Source organism: Macaca thibetana, chromosome 5 (assembly GCF_024542745.1).
Source record: "Macaca thibetana thibetana isolate TM-01 chromosome 5, ASM2454274v1, whole genome shotgun sequence".
NCBI classification, from domain to species: Eukaryota; Metazoa; Chordata; class Mammalia; order Primates; family Cercopithecidae; genus Macaca; species Macaca thibetana.
In genome coordinates, this window is record NC_065582.1 from 20,454,750 (window position 1) to 20,474,653 (window position 19,904).

Sequence of the window (19,904 nt, forward strand, 5' to 3'; positions counted from 1 at the left end):
GCATTGCTGTAGCCATATTCTACAAATTTTCTATGTTGTGTTTTCATTCTCATTCAATTCAAAATGTATTCTAGTTTTTCTTGAGATACCGTCTTTGGCCCATGGATTACGTAAAAGTATTCTGTTTAATTTCCAAGTGTTTGAACATTTTCTTATTATCTCTGTTGTTTTCTAGTTTTATTTCATTTTGGTCATAGGACATACTTCGTAGGATTTCAGTTAGTCCTTTTACATTTGTTAGGGTTTGTACTTTGATCTAGTGTATGATCTGTCATGGTGAATGTTCCACATGTACTTGAATGGAATGGGTATTCTGCTACTGTTGGGTGGAATATTAGTTTTATTAGATCCATTTGGTGTATGTTTTATTCTTCTTGATCCATACTGAAAGCCTGTCTACATTCTATTTGATACTAAGGAAGTCTTCAAATATAATTGTGGATTTGTCTGTTTCTCCTTTTAGTTCTGTCAGTTTTTTCTTTCTTTGTTTTCTTTTGCAGTGTAGCAAGTTACCACAGGTTAGCAGTTTATCTCACAGTCTCTGTGGATTAGGAGTCTGGGCACAGCTTAGCTAAGTCCTCTACTTAGAGTATCACAAGACTGTAATATGGTTAGCCAGTATGCATTCTTATCTAGAAGCTCATTTGAGGAAAAATTTATTTCCAAGCTCTTTCATGTTAGAGAATTTATTTCCTCATGGCTTAATGAACAAGGGCCCCAAGCTGCTTGCTGGCTGTTGACTTGAGGTCTCTCTCAGTTCCTAGGGGCCACCTGCATTTGTAGAGACATTTCTTGACACATGGACATCTTCAACATGTCTACTTACTTTATCAAGCAAGGGCAACCTGTGGAGGACAGTGTATGCTAGCAAGGGTAGAATGGTATATAACGTGACAATTACAGGAGTGACATCCATTACATTTGTCATAGTCTGTTGGTTAAAAGCAAATCACAGGTCCTCCCCACACTCTCAGGAGGGGATTTTACAAGATTATAAACATTAGGAGCTGGGCATCATGGATGGAGGCAATCTTAGAGGCAGTAAGGCATGTCCTTGGTATTTTTTTGTTTTGAAGATTTTTTTTATGGTAATATACCCATTCCAGCTTCTTTCGTTTACTGTTTGTGTGGTATATCTTGTTCCCTTTTACTTTCAATTTACCTGAATGATTGTTTGAGGTGAGTTTTTTATAGTGAATTTATGGTTGCTTTATGTGTTTGTAAAAAATCTAGTCTAACAATTCCTGTCTTTTCATTAGTGTGTTTAAGTAATTACATTACAATTATTATACTTAAAGACAATATAATTATTGATATGTTAGGATTTACATCTCACATTCTATTATTTGTTTTGTGTTTATACTCTATGATTTTGTTTCTCTTTCCATTTTCCTGCTGCCTTTAGATTATTTGGACACTTTTTAATATTCCATTTTAATTAATCTATTGTGATTTTGGCTATATTTTTCTTTTAGTATAACTTCTTTGTGGTTGCTCCAGGGGTTAAAAATACATACTTTTTACAATCTGTTTATAAACAATATTATACTATTTCAGTTGGAACATAGAAATCTTTCCAACATAGTAGCCTCTTTACCCTCTCCCCTTTATGGTGTAGTTCTCTTGTATTACATTAGCACACATTAAAATAACACCAGGAAATGTTATACCTTTGCTTTTAACTGTCAAACATGTTTAATAACTCTAAGAGAAAAGGAATACTTTGTTACATATTTATACAAATACTTATTTCTATTACTTTTCCTTGATTCCTAATGTTTCAAGTTTTCTTCTTCTTTCCCTTTCCCTGAAGAGATTCCTTTAACAGCTCTTTGAGATCAGGTCTGCCAACTATAGATTCCTTTACTTTATTTGAGAATGTCTTGTTTCATCTTCATATCTGAATGGTGTTTTTCACAGGATGCAATATTCTTGGTTGACTGCATATTTCTTTTCTCACGTAAAAATGTTACTTTCTGGCTTTCTATCCTCCATAGTTTTCAGTGGGAAATTCTTACATGAATATTCAAATGCTTTTTCTCCTGTAGTTAATGTTTTGTTATCCTCTGGACACTTTCAGTATTTTTTCTTTGTCTTTAGTATTCAGCAGTATGATTAAGTCATCTCTGGAAATGGATTTTTGGGGATTTATTCTATTTATGGTTTGCTAGTTTCTTGAATTTACAATGTTATGGATTACACGAAACTTGTCATGTTTTAAGCCATTATTTCTTCAAATATTTTTTCAACACTGCACTCTCTCTTCTTCTGGTTCTCTGATGGCATGAAATGTTAGACTTTTTGTTTTTCTCCCACAGGTTTGTAAACCTTTTAAAGAGGTTCTAACAGATTCAGGTCTTAAGCCCAATATGTGTTTCCTGATATTTTAAAATATCAAATAAGCCTGAACAGTTATGATTAAATTCTGAGTCTGAAGGATTAACCCTCTGGAATTGGTAACCTGCTATAGTTAAGTTGTTTGAACAGTATGTTTTATTAACTGTTTTGGGAAACCACAGTGAATTAAAACATGCTTTCTATGGGCAAATGTAAATAGTTTTTAGGTTGAATTATAGTTTAAAGAAATGTATTTCAAAATAATTTTATGTGCTTTTATTTACTTTTGTTATTGTTATTATTATTTTTTTTATTTAGAGATGGAGTTTCCCTCTGTCACCCAGGTTAAATTGCAGTGGTGCAATCTATAGCTCACTGCAGCCTCAAACTCTTAGGCTTAAGTGATCCTCCCACCTCAGCCTCCTGAGTAGCTGTAGCTGGGTCTACAGGTGCTTGCCATCATGAGTGGCTAATTTTTTAATCTTTTTGTAGAGTTAGGTCTTGCTGTGTTGCCCAAGCTGGCCTCAAACTCCTGGCTTCAAGTTATCCTCCCATATCAGTCTACCAAAATACCGGACTACGTGCATGAGCCACTGTGACTGGTCTCATGCTTTTTGATGAATTTAAAATTTTCCCTGTATAGGTAACTGAAACTTTAAAAAAAAAAAAAAAAAGAGGTGGTTTAGGGAAACTCTGTCAAGAAGACTTCAAGCCAAATGTTATTTGATTTGTTGGTGGTGGTTTTGTATTTATGTGTGTGTCAGAGGGAAGGTGGATTTGCTCTGGCCATTATTAATAAAATTAATTAAAATGACTGTAAATCTAATCCTGATAGTAAGTCTTTGTAGTGGGAATTTTTATTCCAGTATTACTGATTTCAAAACTGGCCCAGAGTTACTAGTACTTTGCCCAAGATTACGTAGTAATGCCCAGAAACAGGGTGCAAACCCAGAATGTCTGACTTTCAAGATTATGCTTTTAGCTTTACTATGTTGTTTGTTCCTTTTTAAATGGCGTATTACTATTTGCTTTAGTTTAAGCAAAACTTGTAGATATGGCAGCATTGCAAAGCAAGGGCAGGCAAATATTTTTCCTGTAAAAGGCCAAATAGTAAATATTTTAAGCTTTAAACCATATGGTGTTTTGTACAACTGTTCAACTCTGCCATAGTAGTAGAAGACTAAACAAATGAGTGTGGCTGTGCTCTAGTAAAGCTTGATTTTGGAAATAAGACAGCAGACTAGATTTGACGTGTTGATAATAGTTGCTGATCTTTGCTATAGACTATCCTGTATAGTAAATTAGTTCTTCAACACTGTTTATTTTGAAAAGATTATTTTCTTCAGATCTTCTTTAAAAAATATTCCTTTATTATTCTAAAATAATGTTTGGGCTGGGTGCGGTGGCTCATGCCTGTAATCTCAGCACTTTGGGAGGCCGAGGCAGGAATTCGAGACCAGCCTGGCCAAACATGATAAAATCCTGTCTCTACTAAAAATAAAAAAAATTAGCCAGGCATGGTGGTGCGTGCCTGTAATTCTAGCTACTTGGGAAGTTGAGTGTGGCAGGAGAATCTCTTTAACCCGGGAGGTGGAGGTTGCAGTGAGCCAAGATCGCACCACTGCACTCCAGCCTGGGCAACAGAGCGAGACTCTTTCTCAAACAAAATGAAATAAAAATAAGATAAAATAATGTTTGGTACATAGAAAATAATATGTATAATATATGTGTAAATTAAAAAGCAAAATAATATACCCAGAAGATGGAACACTAATAAGTAGCTTGTGTACTCTTCCCTAACTCAAGGATTGGCAAACATTTTTCTGTTTGCCAATCAACTTTGCATTGTAGCACAAAAGTAGCCATAGGTAATGTGTAAATCAGTAAGCATGACTGTGTTCCAGTAAACTATTTATGGGCACTGAAATTAGAATTTCACATAATTTTCATGTGTTATGAAATATCCTTCTTTTCATTTTTCCATACCATTAAGAATTTGAACACCATTCTTAGCTTTTGGACCATACAAAAACAAGTGGTGGGCTGGATTTGGACCATGGACCATAGTTTTCCAACCATTATGTCATCTTTTTTTTCCACCTTTCCCTGCAGGTAGCCATTATCCTGAATTTTGAATTCATCATTCCTGTAGATTTCTTAAAAACTCTTTTTCACACACATATGTGTGATTAAACAGTACCTTGCTCTGTTTTATTTTTGAGTATTATAAAAATTATACCGTTTATAGACTGAGACATTTTTCATGCAACATTTTTCTTTTTTTTTTGAGATGGAATTTCGCTCTTGTTGCCCAGGCTGGAATGCTGTGGCACGATGTTGGCTCACTACAACCTCCCCCTCCCGGGTTCAAGCAGTTCTCCTGCTTAGCCTCCCAAGTAGCTGGGATTACAGGCATGCACCCCCACACTCGGCTAATTTTGTATTTTTAGTAGAGACAGGGTTTCACCATGTTGGTCAGGCTGGCCCCGAACTCCTGACCTCAGGTGAGCCACTGTGCCCGGCCTATTCAACATTTTTCTAAGATTCATTCATATTTTCAAGTATTGCTGTATGACATTCCATTGTGTGACTGTACCACAATTATTCTCCTGACAGTAATTAATTATTTAGGTTGGTTCCAGTTCATCTTTGAACATTCTTGTAGATATATCCTGGTACACATGTGCAAGAGTTTTTCTTGGTTATCTTCTGTTGAATAACCTAACAGAAGAACCTCTGAATTTTACAAAAATGATGAAGCAGCATTATTTCCCTTGAGAAATGTTACTTTCTTATTAACTCACCTTAAATCATACTGTTTTTATTTATACTAATGGAAAACCTACCTTACAAAATGTGCAGTTAACTGTTAAAACTTTTCATTCATTCTTTCATTCATTCATTTAATTTTATACAAACATTAATGACTGTAATATGTTAAGTTTCATGCTAGCAGGAAAATATAAGCGGTAAAGGAGATAGACAAGTAAACCAACAATTAAGTAATAATAACTATTTTTTGAAAGCTTATTATGCCAGGCATCATGTTAAGCAATTTATATGCATTCCCTCTGTATTAGTCTGCTAAGGCTGCTGTAACCAAAGACTACAAACTAAGTGGCATCAACAACACAAATTTATTATCTCAGAGTTTTCAGGGCAAGAAGTCCAAGATCAATGTGTCAGCAGAGTTGTTTCCTTCTGGGGACTTTGAAGAAGAATCTGTTCCATGCCTCCTTCCTACCTTTTGGTTATTGGATGGCAATTTTTGACCTTCCTTGGTATATATTACCAGCATCCTGATCTCTGCCTTCATTTTCATGTCATGTTCCTCCTGTGTGTGAGTCTGTCTTCAGATTTTCCCTGTTTATAGGGACACCAGTCCTACTGAATTAGGACCTGTCCTGATGACCTCATTTTAACTTGTCAAACATCCTATCTCTAAATAAGGTTAATTCTGAGGTACTAGGGGTTGAGACTTTAACATATGAATTTATGAGGGGCACAGTTCAACATAACAATCTCTTAGTCTTTCCAAAAATCCTGGGTAACTCTGTCAAACTTTGATGTGCTAGTCGCGTTATAGAGTATGTTGCAGTGTAAAAACCCTAGCTATCAAAAAGTAGTTTCTGCCCAAGTCCAAAAAGAATGGTATAGACTCACTTTTCCCTGTCCCTCTAAATCTAACTAAATACCCTGGAAATTATTTAGCATACAATTATAATTGGATTATAAATGCCAGAAAGAAGGTGAACTGGCAAGAGACCTCAGGACTTGAGAAATAACATTGGAGTTCTCTGGGTTTTCTGTCTCCCGTATATCTTGGACTGGGTATTAGAGAGGCCTGCAACCCAGATCCACTATAGACAAAAAACAATATTAAACAAGAAAAGCCTGCTCTTACTCACCAAAGGACTGGAAAAGGGAAATCCCAACAAAGATAGGGAACCTCAACATTTTCCTGACCCCAGGGACCTGATGAATGATTCAAGCTCAGGACAGTGATGAAGCCTCAGGCTATCCCAGCCCCCCTCCACAGCTTGTTCATGGTACCTCCACCATGGAAGTCTCCCAGGAAGAGCTGGTAGCCCAGAGAACCAACTTCCATTCTCACAAGACAGCAGCAGCAGTGATTGAGTAGGAGCTCCAAAAGCACCAGAAGAATGAAGCAGACCAGAATAGTATCACAAGTTTTCAGAAAACCGAACTGCAATTGGAACTAAAGCCCACAAAAGTAGGCTAGAAGCTGATTGCTAAACTTTGACAGGCTACTTCCTGCATAAAATAAATTAAGCAGGACTATGAGTCTTCTGACATAATAACTTGTCAAACCAAGCTGAATGCAGCAAAAACACAATTTGTGTGAGAAATGACATGGATTTGACATTCACATCAAGATGAATCAGATGTAGGAATTACCTGACAAGGGTTTCAAAGTAGCTGTGATAGAAATGCTTACAATCAATTATCTTAAATTATCTTAAAATGATAAAAAGGGAAAACCTCAGCAAACAAATAGAAGTTTTAAGGAAGAATTAAATGGAAATTATAGAACTGAAAAACACAATAATCAAAATTAAAATTCACAGATTAGACTCAGTAGTACAGCAGAGATGATGACAGAAGATAGAATCAGTGAATTGAACAACAGAGTAAAACTACTGAAAATTATCAGTCTCGAGAATTTATAGGACAATACAAAAATTTAACATTGTATCTTCAAAGCTTAAAGGACAGGAGAAAGTGTGTGACTCAAAAATACATTTGAAGAAATAGTGACTGAAAATTTCTCACATTTGGTGAAGACATAAACCTACAGATTTAAGAAGCTGATCAAACCCTACAATAAGATAAACTCAAATCCACACTAAGAAATGTTTTTAAAAAGACAAATCTGAAAAATGGGAGAGAGAAATTACACATTCCATATGAAGGTACACCAATTTGAATAACAGCAGGTTTCTCATCTGAAACCGTGGAGTTTAGAAGGAAGTAGTACAACATTTTTCAGGTGCTGAAAGAAGAAAAAGTACTATCAATCTTTAATTCTATATCTGACCAAGACTGTCCTTTTGGAATGAAGTGGAAATAAAGACATTCTCAAATGCAGGAAACTAAAAGAATTTGTTTGTAATAGAGCAAAATTAAGTTACTAAGGACAAAGAGAGAAAAAGAGACATAGTAACAAAATAATCATGCATTAAGAAGTTATTGCAATCCTAAATATGTATACACCAAATAACCATACTTTAAAATATAGAGAGCAGAAACTAATAGAGCTGAAAGAATAAACAAACAGGTTCACAGTTATAGTTGGAGACTTGAACATCCTACTCGCAGCAATTGATAGAACTACTAGACAGAAAATCAGCAAGGATATAGAATAGCTAAACACCATCACGAACCACCAAGATCTAATTTGCACTTACAGAATATTCTACCCCACAATAGCAGAATACACATTTTAAGCACCCATCAACAATTCAAGATATTATACTGAATTATAAAATCTTTACAAATATAGAGAACAGTGGAATTAAACTAGAAATCAGTAGCAGGAAGGTGACAGGAAAATCTCCAAATATTTAAAAATTAACACACTTTCAAATAAACCATGGGTCAAAGAGGAAATCTGAAAGGAAATTTAGATATACATAGAACAAAATGGAAATAGACACACAACACACAAAAATTTGTGAGATAGAGCTGAAGCACTTCTGTGAGGGAAATTTATAGCACTAAATGCAGACAGTAGAAAAGAATAAATGTCTCAAATCAATGTAAATTCCTCACTCAAAATACTAGGGATAAAAAAAGAGCAAAATATTCCCAAATCAGGAAGAATGAAGAAAGTAATTAAGAATAGATATCGTTAAAATTGAGACCAGTAATACTAAAGAGTAATGTAATGAAACAAAAAACTGACTCTTAGAAACATAAAAGTGAAACTGATAAGTCTCTAGCAAAATTGACAAAGATGAAAAAGAGAAAAGACACAAATCACCAATATCAGGAATAAAAAAATGGGTATAATTACAGATCTTGTAACAATTAAAAGGATAAATTCAACTTGACATTCATAAATTCAACAACTTAGAAGAGATGAACCAATCTATAAAAATCATAGACTACCAAAACTTACCCAAGTTGAAACAGATATCGTAAATTGTCCTATAACTGTTTTAAAAGTTGAATTCGTGATTCAGAAGCTATTGAAAAATCTCTGGGCCTAGATAGTTTCACTGGAAAATTTTACCAAACATTCAAAGAAGAATTAACACCAATTTGATACAACAGTACAATCTGTTCCCAGAAGTAGTAGTGGAGTGAATACCAGTCAACTCATTTTGAGACTGTATTACCTTAATACCATAACCAAAGACATCACAGAAAAGCAAACTACAGAGCAGTATCTTTGATGAAGTTAAATACAAAAATCCTCAATAAAATTTTAGTAAATTATATCCAGCCCCAACCAAGTGGAATTTAGTCTAGATGTACAAGTATTTTACAGTATTAAAAAATCAATGTGATTCACCATATCAACAGGCTAACAAAGGAAATTCATGTGATTACATCAATTGATACAGAAAATCTTTTGGAAAAATTCAGCACCCATTCATGATTTAAAAAAATAATAACTGTCAGCACACTAGAAATACAGGGGAATGTTCTCAACCTCACAATAGGCATCTGCAAAAACCCTGCATCTAATATTATACAGATGGAAGACTGAATGATTTCCATGTACAATTAGGGAAAAGGCAAGCATGTAACTTTTACTACTCGTATTTGACATTGTACTATAAGTTGTAGTTACTGCAATAAAGCAAGAAAAAGAAGAGGCATACAGAATTGAAAAGATCAAATAAAGTTGTTGCTATTTTGAGTTGATATGATTGTCTGCATGGGAAATCCCAAGAACTCTACAAAAATACTCCTGAAACTAAAAAGTGAATTCATTATAGTTGCAGGATACAAGATCAGTACACAAAAATAAATTGAATTTATATATATTGACAATGAACAAGTGGAAACTGATACAAAAAAATGTGATGCCATTTACAGTTGTTCCAAAGAATATGAAAAATAATTCTAACAAAACATATGCAATATTGAATGCAATTAAATGACAAAATGCTGATGAAAAAAAAATCTAAGAAGACCTAAATACTTGGAGAGATACATGTTTATGAATCAGAAGACTCACAATAGTAAAAATGGCAATTCTTAAATTGATCTATAGAGTTAACGCAATCCTTACTAAAATCTCAGAAAATATTTTTTAATGTAGACAGGCTTATTTTAAAATTTATACAGAAAGTGAAAAACCTTAAAGTAACTAAAACAATTTTTAAGAACAACAACTTGGGAAGAATAACTCTTCCTGATGTTAAGGCTAACTTATAGCTACAGTAATCAAAACAGTGTAGTAGTGGCAAAGGGATAGACACATAGATCAGTAGAACAGTATGGAGAGTCCCAGAATAGTTGCATACAAATATATATGCCTAACTGATTCTTGACAAATACATAAAAGCAATTCAGTGAAGGAGGAGTACCTTTTCAATATTATTGTGGGAGGAACTGGACATCCATAAGCTCTATCAACCTTGACCTAAACCTCAAACCATATAAAATAATTACCTCAAAACAGATCATGGGCTTTCATATGAAACTAGAAAACTTCTAGTAAAAAGAGAAGAAAATTTTGGGACCTAGTACTAGGCAAAGAGTTATTAGACTTGACACCAAGAGCATAATCCAAAAAAGGAAAAGTTAATAAACCGGGCTTTATCAAAATTTTAAGATCTGGCTCTGCAAAAGACCCTGTTAAGAGGAAGAAAATACAAATTACAGATTGAGACAAATATTTGTACAGCAGTTATCCAACAAAGGGCTTATATTTAGAAAATATAAAGAAGAATCAAAACTCAACATTAAACATAAAAGATCCAGTTAGAAAATGAGGAAAATTTATAAAACATTTCACCAAAGAGGATATACAGATGGCAGGTAACACATGAAAAGATACCCAAATCATTTGAAAGATACAGACTTAAACCACAATGATGTTATTACTTCACACCTATCAAAATGGCTATAATAAAAAAATAGTGATAAAACCAAATGCTGATGAAGTTTTGGAGAAACTGGTCACCTATACATTGTTGTTTGGAATGTAAAATGATACAGTCATTGTGCAAAATAGTTTCACAGTTCCTTTTTAAACTAAAAATGGACTTCATACCAAGAACCCGTAATTTCATTCTTGTGCATATGTTCCAGAGAAAAGAAAACTTGTTGTCACTTAGAAACTCATTCATGAATATTCATAGAAACTATTTGTAATAGCAAAAAACTTAAAACTACCCAAATGCTCTTTAATGGGTAAATGAATGAAAAGACTGTATCATAACACTATATCCACCCCCATGGAGTACTGCTTTGCAATGAAAAGGAATGAACTATTGATGCATTGCAATACCATGGATGGACCAAATATAATTATATTGAGTGAAAACAGTCTCTAAAGGACACATACTGTGTGAGTCTACATAGAAATTATGACATAATTATCAAGATGGAGAACAGTTTAGTGGTTGATGGGTTAGGGATGGAGGTAGTGAATGTGGCTATGAAGTGTTCCAGTAATAATACAGCTAAGTGTCTTGATTAGGGTGGAATTAATATAAGATGACATGAGTGACAAAATTGTGTAGATGCATGGCACAAATAGAAGATTATGTCTATAATTTGAGTCAGTGTCAGTTTCCTGATTTTGATGTAATGTAGTTATGCAAGATGAGAAATTTGGGAAAGGCTGGGTGAAGGGGCGCACAGGACCTCCCTGTATATTCTTTTCACCTTTCTGTGTATCTATAATATTTCAAACTAAAAAGGGTTTAAAACTTCAGAGTAACTCAGATTCTTCTATTTCTCAAATCTCATGAAAGAAAGTTATCTTCTATAGCAATACTCAGTTCACTACCATCCACTCCCCTTAACTCTGTAGATTCTCCCATATGCCTTTTCAGAATTTATCTCACATCTTTGCCCAGCGCTGCTTATTTCTTATTTTCCTTCACTTCCCCAACTCTTTGACCTATATATATTTCAAAAGCTCAAATACTGATAAGCTATTGCAAGGACCTTCTTGAAGAGGGAAGAAAACTGAGTGAGTAAAGGCCCTTTGTCATGCTGCAAAAGAAGAAAGGCAGGGCATGCTCTTACAGTAATACTTTTTTGCTCTGGTACACCGGAGAAGTAGATGTTTTTATGCCTAGACTTAACAACAAGTTTAAGCAGTTTTGTTTAAGATCAGCAGTGTTTATGTGATGTTGACAAAAACAGATTTCAGAGTCTGTATGTATTTCATGTTCTTAACTAAAATATACTGCCCTTCCACAATTATAATGCACTGCTACTGTGAAAGGTATCTATAAAGAAATGGTATGGAAGGTCAAATGAAGCACACTTAACTCCCTAGAGAAGGCTTTGAAGAGGCTTCTGGGGTGATATACTTGGTTTGAGTTTTGGAAGATGAGTAGAGTTACCCATCTTAAGAGGATGAGTGAGATCATGGTACAGTCTACAGACCACAAGTAGTTGTCATGTAGGATTTATGACTGAGCAGTGGCAGAGATGAGACTTGAAATGGCTAGATCACAAGTGGCTCTACTTGCCATTCAACAGAATGTGAATTAAAGTCTGAAGATAATAGTAACCATTGAAGGATTTGTGTGGGATTAGATGTGAAAGAGAAAGGTTACTCTCAGTGCATTGTAGAGAATGGAATTGTGGGATGTGAGACTAGAGGTAAGATAAGTTGGGAAACTCATTTAGCAATTTAAGAGTCGAAAGAAGAGAGGCTGAGCTAAGGCAGAAACTGAAATGATAGATTATAGAATTATTAGGAGATAGAGTTGGTAATTTGGCATATTTGAGTATAGTAGGTAAGAGGCAAATGTAATTCCTAGTTTGTTGAGTGACTGATCATGTCCCATAACTGAATTGGGAATAAGATTATATAGTAAAAAGAAGGATAAAGTCAGTTTTATAAATTGTCTGAGGTAGCTTTGCTGCGTAAACAGTTGCCCAGATGTCAGTTTAACATATACAGAAAGCTGTAAAGAGAAAAGGGCTACAAGGTTTGGGAATTGGCAGCATATGTTAAAGCCTGGGAATGAGAAGAGAAGGAGGGCCAGAAAATGAAACTCTAGAAAATATTGACATTCAGCAACAAGCCAAGGAGAGAAAAGCCTGTGAAAAATAGTGACAACTGGAAGAACCCAAGAGAGAGTGGCGTTATAAATACTGAAAGAGAAGACAGACTTTTTAAAAATGTGTGCATTATAGAACATTTGTATAGTGGAGTGTTATGAATAGTATAGAGTCACTTAAGAATAGTGTTTGTAGGCCGGGCGCGGTGGCTCAAGCCTGTAATCCCAGCACTTTGGGAGGCCGAGACGGGCGGATCACAAGGTCAGGAGATCGAGACTATCCTGGCTAACACGGCGAAAACCCCGTCTCTACTAAAAAAAAACACAAAAAATTAGCCGGGCGAGGTGGCGGCGCCTGTGGTCCCAGCTACTCGGGAGGCTGAGGCAGGAGAATGGCGGGAACCCGGGAGGCGGAGCTTGCAGTGAGCTGAGATCTGGCCACTGCACTCCAGCCTGGGCGACAGAGCGAGACTCCGTCTCAAAAAAAAAAAAAAAAAAAAAAAAAGAATAGTGTTTGTAAGGAATATTAAATGGATGTGGCTTGATATAATATTGTCTGGATAACTAGTAAAATACCAGTTTTATGAAAATAAACATGTATGTATTATACATATGCAGAGAAGGAAATTTGGAAGACAGTACCCTCAAATTTTAAGTTTCTCAGATGGCAGAATTATAAATGATTCACATTTTTTTAAATAAACTTTCTATAATATGTATTGTTATGACAGAAAAAATACATATATAAATTAAGTGGATTCAGTCAAAACTAATTTCCAGTGGAAATGTTAAATGCAAAAATCACTCAAAAGTGTTCATTTCATTTGTGAAGTAGAAAGTCATTGGTGACCTTAGAAAATTTTCAGAGTCATAGTGGGATCAGAAACTAGATTGTAGTGAGCTAAAAAAATGACTGGGAAGCAGGAAAATTGAGATGATGAATATAAAAAGTATACATTCAATAAGCCAATAAAAAGACATTTGACAGGAAAGTGGGACTAAAGAGGTTTTTTAAGAGAAGAACTTGAAGCATGCTTGTACACTGAAGGAAGAGAAAGTATATAAACTATGTTCAGAAATGAGTCCATTTGTGATTGGGTTTGACCATTTGCTGTATAGTAACTGAACATGCCTGAGTGCACTGGAGAGTTTGATTGAGATCTCTTAATTAATATACAACTGATTTGTTGAATTCAGAAAAAGTGATCTCAAATATCTTATTTTGTATGTGTTTAATATATATGTAGACATATGTCTAAATGGATTGGCTGTTTATAGAGGAAAAATTTGGATTGGGGTTTAACCTCCAAAGCCATGATTTAAAACAAACAAAACAAAACAAAACAAAACAAAAACCCCTCTTAAGTGACTAATACAAAGATAGCTGGTTTCTGTTTTGAATAATTGTGTTTGGGGCTTAATTGCTTCCTTCTGTTCTCACTGAATATATATTTCAAGTTGACATAGGAAAACACCAGGGTTTGTTATCACAGTTTATCATCAAGAAATGGTCAGTACTTGCCAAAAGAAATAAAGTAGCACCTGGATATTCCTTGGTAAGATAATAATGTAGCCTTAGTCATTCTTTAAACTTAGTACATTAAATGATAAACAGGGAATCCTGCAAAACCTGGCAGCTATGTATGGAGGCAGGCCCAGCTCTTCAAGAGGAGGGAAGCCAAGGAACAAAGAGGAAGAGGTATGCTTCCTGCATGTTCGCTACCTCCATCACATAGCCATTTTTGAATTTATTGCCTTCTTTTCTTGCATGGTTTAAATTCTTAACAATCATTTGAAGATTTTGTAGGTCTATAGGGACCTGTTAATATATTTTTGACTGACATTCTGTGTCATAATTTTGACCCGTAACTTATTCAGTATTATGATTTCAGTTTCTTTTCTTTTGATTAAATTAAAAATATTTAATTTTATGATGTATTTCTTTCTTTTCAGAAATAAATTGTTCTTAATTAAACACTTGAAAGCTAATATTACATTTCCATTAACCGGATTTCAGAACTTTTATTTCTTGTGTTCAAATTAACACTGTTCCTTAAATTTAAAAAAATCTAGCAGTAAAAATGTCAATAGCTTTACTTTACATTATTGTGTTGGGGTTTTTGCCTCTTTGTAGGTTTATCTGGCAAGACTGAGGCAAATAAGACTACAGAATTTCAATGAACGCCAACAGATTAAAGCCAAACTTCGTGGTGAAAAGGTAGGTTGAAAAGCTATTTTTTTGAAGAAATTGAATGATATCATAGTAGATTAACATTTAAAATGCTGTACCATTAACTACAACAACAACAACAACAAAAACTGATGATGATAGTGGAAGTTCAAAGATCAGAAAACTACACATAAAGTAAATCTTATTTATGTGATATTAAATTGATAAGACCATTTGTTCCTAAGGAATTCTGAGAGGAAAATATAACTAGTATTCAGGGGAGGATTGCAATGCATTTTATGTCATTATCTTTTTGTTCCATTGTTCTTAAAGGCTGATAGTGGTGGAGAGTTCAGTTGTAGCTTTAGGAGAAAACTAACAGCGTTAAATGATTTCCGTTTTATATTTTTAGATTTTAGTTTATTCATTATCTTTCACAGAACTCTGCACTCAATTTGATGATTATATCCTAAGTGATTTGCTTATCTACTTATTTTGTAGAAAGAAGCTAATCGTTCTGAAGGACAAGAAGGAAGTGAAGAGGCTGACATGAGGCGCAAAAAAATCGAATCCCTGAAGGTATAGAACAGAAATGATACAGGTTTTCTTAGAGAAAATTGGAAGCTGAGATAGAACATTGTGTTCTTAAGTTTTGCATAGTTATATCACTTTATTCTCTTCCTTTAATTTTTCTTTCATCTTTCTCCTCCACTTTTTGGTTTCTGAAAGTAGTATTTTTCTCTTTTTGTATTGTATTTATGAAAATAGATAAAACCATGGCATAAATACATGAAACTATCATATAAGTAATCTCGAAAAAAATGGTAACCTTAAAAATGAAAAATATGCAAATATACATCCCCATGAAGGTAAATGAAGTCTATGTATAATAATTGTTTTAAATTTTTACATTTTTTTGCCTTTATTTTCACTCAACAAATATTTATTGAACACCTGCTGTATGTCAAGGCTGGTTCTAGGTGCTAGAGGTTTAGAGTGAGCTTACATTTTTATTGTAAGACCACATGCATACTTCTTTTTTGGCTAATAAGTAAATGTCTTCATAGACCTGGCCAAAAAAAATAAAAACCTGTGCCCTTCTTTCTGGTAACTCATTTTGTTAATTGTTTTTATTTTTAGGCCCATGCAAATGCACGTGCTGCTGTACTAAAAGAACAACTAGAACGAAAGAGAAAGGAAGCTTATGAGAGAGAAAAAAAAGTGTGGGAAGAGCATGTAAGATTTAGCTCATATTCTTAATCCTGGTTGTATTAACATTTTTATAGCTCTTCCTGGATAGTACATCAGTATTAATTTTCTAATGCTTTTTTTTATGTGTGTTTTTTCATTCTCATTCTCTCTCTCACCCTTTCTCATTACCTCTCTCAGTCTCTCTCTCTGTCTCACTTGCACTTAAGAATAATCAGTGTGGAAGTCATTTGGGAGATTGATTTGAAGTCAGAGCTAATTTATTTTATTTATTTATCATTATTATTTTTTGAGATGGAGTCTCACTCTGTCACCCAGGCTGAAGTGCAGTTACACGATCTCGGCTCACTGCAACCTCCGCCTCATGGGTTCAAGCGATTCTTCTGCCTCAGCCTCCTGAGTAGCTGGGACTACAGGTGCATACCACCATGCCTGGCTAATTTTTGTATTTTTAGTAGAGACGGGGTTTCACCATGTTGGCCAAGCTGGTCTCAAACTCCTGACCTTGTGATCCACCCACCTTAGCCTCCCAAAGTGCTGGGATCACAGGCATGAGCCTCCGTGCCGGGCCCTTATTTTATTTTTAAATTTTTAATTTACTTTTGCCAAGTAGCTTATCGAAATCCCAGCCTAATTTAATGACTACATTGTCTTTCTGCCACTGATTTATAATGCTACTTGTAAGATTTATTAAATTCTTATATATACCAGTGAATGAATCTATAACAAGTAGGTATCAAGCTATATCTTCCTTTGGGCTTTCTCCTTTGATCTATTACTCTGTCTTTTCTGCCAGTACCTCGTTGTATTAGTAATTATAGATTTACAGTATGCTTTAATTTCTAATAGAATTCTTTCCTCATTTCCCCTTTACCTTCTTTTTTTACACTTATTATTTGCTCTCTTTTTCTTTACCAGATAAATTTTTAAGGTAATTCTTGTTTCTTTTTTTTTCAATCTTGTTGTAATTTTGATTAGTATTATATTAAACCTACAAGTTAAGAAGAATTGACATAGTTATAATAGTTTATATACAGAAACAAGTTAAATTTCTACATTTACTCAGTTTCTTTTGTATCTCTTACACAAATTTTGATCATTTTCACATTTATCTGTTGTATTTCTTATAAAGATTATTTCTAGATAGTTTATAATTCCATTTCAGTCTTCAAAGGTTTTTTTTCCTAACGGAATATTGCTAATATTTGCAGACATTTTAGGTATTTGCTTATCCTCTTATCCAGTGAGTTTGTCTATTCTGCCAATTTTAAGTAATTTTCTGGGTTTTAGCCTACAACTAGATCATTGGCAAATAGTCGTGATATACATCATAGTAACAACAGTTCCTGTAGTTTATTGCTTATTATATGCCAGGCATATTATAACCACTGTACTATTGACCCATGAACAACATGGGGGTTGGGGCACTGGCCCCTTGCACAGTCAAAATTCACATGTAACTTTTGATTCCCCATAGACTTTACTACTGATATCCTACTGTTGACTAGAAGCCTTGCCAGTAACATAGAGTAACATATATTTTATATGTTATATGTATTATATGCTGTATTCTTACAACAAAGCTAAAGAAAAAATATTATTTAAAAAATCATAAGGAAGAGAAAATATATTTACTATTTTTAAATGGAAGTGGATCATCATAAAGGTCTTCATCCTCATCTTCAGGTGGAGTAGGCTGAGAAAGGAGGAGTAAGAGGGTTGGTCTTGCTGTCTTGGGTGGCAGAGGCAGAAAAAAAATTTGTGTGTAAGTGGATTTGTGCTGGTCAAACCTGTGTTGTTCAAGGATTAACTGTATATTTATTGTTTTTTTTAATCCTTACAACTTTACAAAGCATATATAGAAAGGATAAAATAATTATATAAAATATCTCCAACTAACGGCAGAACAAAGATTTGAACGTGGATCTGCCCAATGTTGAAGACTTTTTCTTATGCTGTTTCCCCTGCTTTCTGTAAGTTGTGCCTTATAAAAAAATTTTTTTTACTTTTAATTTTTGTAGGTACATGGTGGATGTATATATTTATGGGATACATGAGATATTTTAATACAGGCATAAATGCATACTAATCACATTAGGGTAAATGAGGTATCTATCACCTCATGCATTTATCCCTTCTTTGCATTTCAAACAATCCAATTACACTCTTTTAGTTATTTTAAAATGTACAATAAATTATTGTTGACTATATTTACCTTGTGGTGCTATCAAATACCGGATCTTATTCATTTTATCTAATTTTTGTACCCATTAACCATTCTTACTTTCATGCACTACCCTTTCCACCTTTTGGTAACTGTCATGTTCCGTTTCCATGAATTCGATTGTTTTATTTCTTTTAGTTTCCACAAATAAGTGAGAATATGCAAAATTTGTCTTTCTGTGCCAGGCTTATTTCACTTAACGTAATAGAACTCCACTTCCATTCATATTGTTGCAAATGACAGGATCTCATTCTATTTTATGGCTGAAGAATACTCCATTGTGTATATGTCCCACAATTTTCTTTATCCATTCACCTGTTGATGGAGAATTAGGTTGCTTCCAGATCTTGGCTATTGTGAATAGTGCTGCAATAAACACGGGAGTGCAGATATCTCTGATATACTGCTTTCTTTTCTTTTGGGTATATACCTAGCAGTGCGATTGCTAGATTGTATGGTAGTTCTATTTTTAGTTTTTTGAGGAACCTCCAAACTGTTCTCCATAGTGGGTATGGTAGTTTACATTCCCACCAACAGTGTACGGGTATAAGAGGGTTCCCTTTTCTCCACATCCTCGCCAGCATTTGTTATTGCCAGTCCTTTTGATAAAAGCTATTTTGACTGGGGTGAGATGATATCTCATTGTCATTTTGACTTGTATTTCTCTGATGATCAGTGATGTTGAGCACTTTTTCATATACTTGTTTGCCATTTGTATGTCATCTTTTTAGAAATGTCTATTCAGATCTTTTGCCCATTTTAAATTGGATTATTAGATTTTTCCTATTGAGTGGTTTGAGCTCCTTATATATTCTGGTTATTAATCCCTTGTCAGATGGGTAGTTTGCAAATATTTTCTCCCATTCTGTGGGTTGTCTCTTCACCGTGTTGATAGTTTCCTTTGCTGTGCAGAAGCTTTTTAACTTGATGTGATCCCATTTGTCCATTTTTGCTTAGGTTGCCTGTGCTTGTGGGATATTACTCAACAAGCCTTTGCCTGGACCAGTGTCCTAGAGAGTTTCCCTAGTGTTTTCTTTTAGTAGTTTCATAGTTTGAGGCCTTAGATTTAAGTCTTTAATCCATTTTGATTTGATTTTTGTATATGGCAAAAGATAGGAGTCTAGTTTCATTCTTCTGCATGTGGATATCCAGTTTTCCCAGCACTATTTATTGAAGAGACTGTCTTTTCTCCAACGTATATTCCTGGAACATTTGTCAAAAATGAGTTCACTGTAGATGTATGGATTTATTTCTGGGTTCTTTATTCTGTTCAACTGGTCTGTGTGCCTGTTTTTATGCCAGCACCGTGCTGTTTTGGTTACTATAGCTCTGTAGTATAATTTGAGGTCAGGTAATGTGATTCCTCCAGTTTTGTTCTTTTTGCTCCGGATAACTTTGGCTATTCTGGGTCTTTTGTGGTTCTATATGAATTTCAGAGTTTTTTTTTATTATTTTTACCAAAAAATTTGGTAATCTGATAGAAAATGAATTGATTCTGTAGATTACTTTGGGTGGTGTGGACATTTTAATGATACCAAGTCTCCTTCCATGAGCATTGAATGCACTTCCATTTGTTTGTGTCATCTATGATTTCCTTCATCAGTGTTTTGTAGTTCTCCTTGTAGAGATCTTTCACTTCCTTGGGTAAATGTATTCCTCTGTATTTTTGTGCGTGAGTGGCTATTGTAATGAGATTGCATTACTGATTTCATTCTCAGCTTGAATGTTATTGGTGTTTGGA

The 19,904-nt window shown here is 34.4% G+C and overlaps 1 protein-coding gene across 10 annotated transcripts in view; it reads left to right on the forward strand.

Moving 5' to 3' along the window:
* The window catches only part of NEK1 (NIMA related kinase 1), a 221,442-nt gene that overhangs the window by 81,352 nt on the left and 120,186 nt on the right, over positions 1-19,904 (forward strand). For 5 of the 10 annotated variants that reach the window (XM_050791717.1, XM_050791721.1, XM_050791725.1 and 2 more), the window contains 4 exons: positions 14,176-14,259; positions 14,695-14,778; positions 15,232-15,309; positions 15,871-15,966. In XM_050791717.1, the coding sequence (XP_050647674.1) occupies positions 14,176-14,259; positions 14,695-14,778; positions 15,232-15,309; positions 15,871-15,966 (342 nt within the window). Of the gene's footprint in view, positions 1-14,175; positions 14,260-14,694; positions 14,779-15,231; positions 15,310-15,870; positions 15,967-17,792; positions 17,891-19,904 lie in introns of those variants that run through there. The other 5 variants (XM_050791723.1, XM_050791719.1, XM_050791724.1 and 2 more) reach the window with 2 other exon arrangements.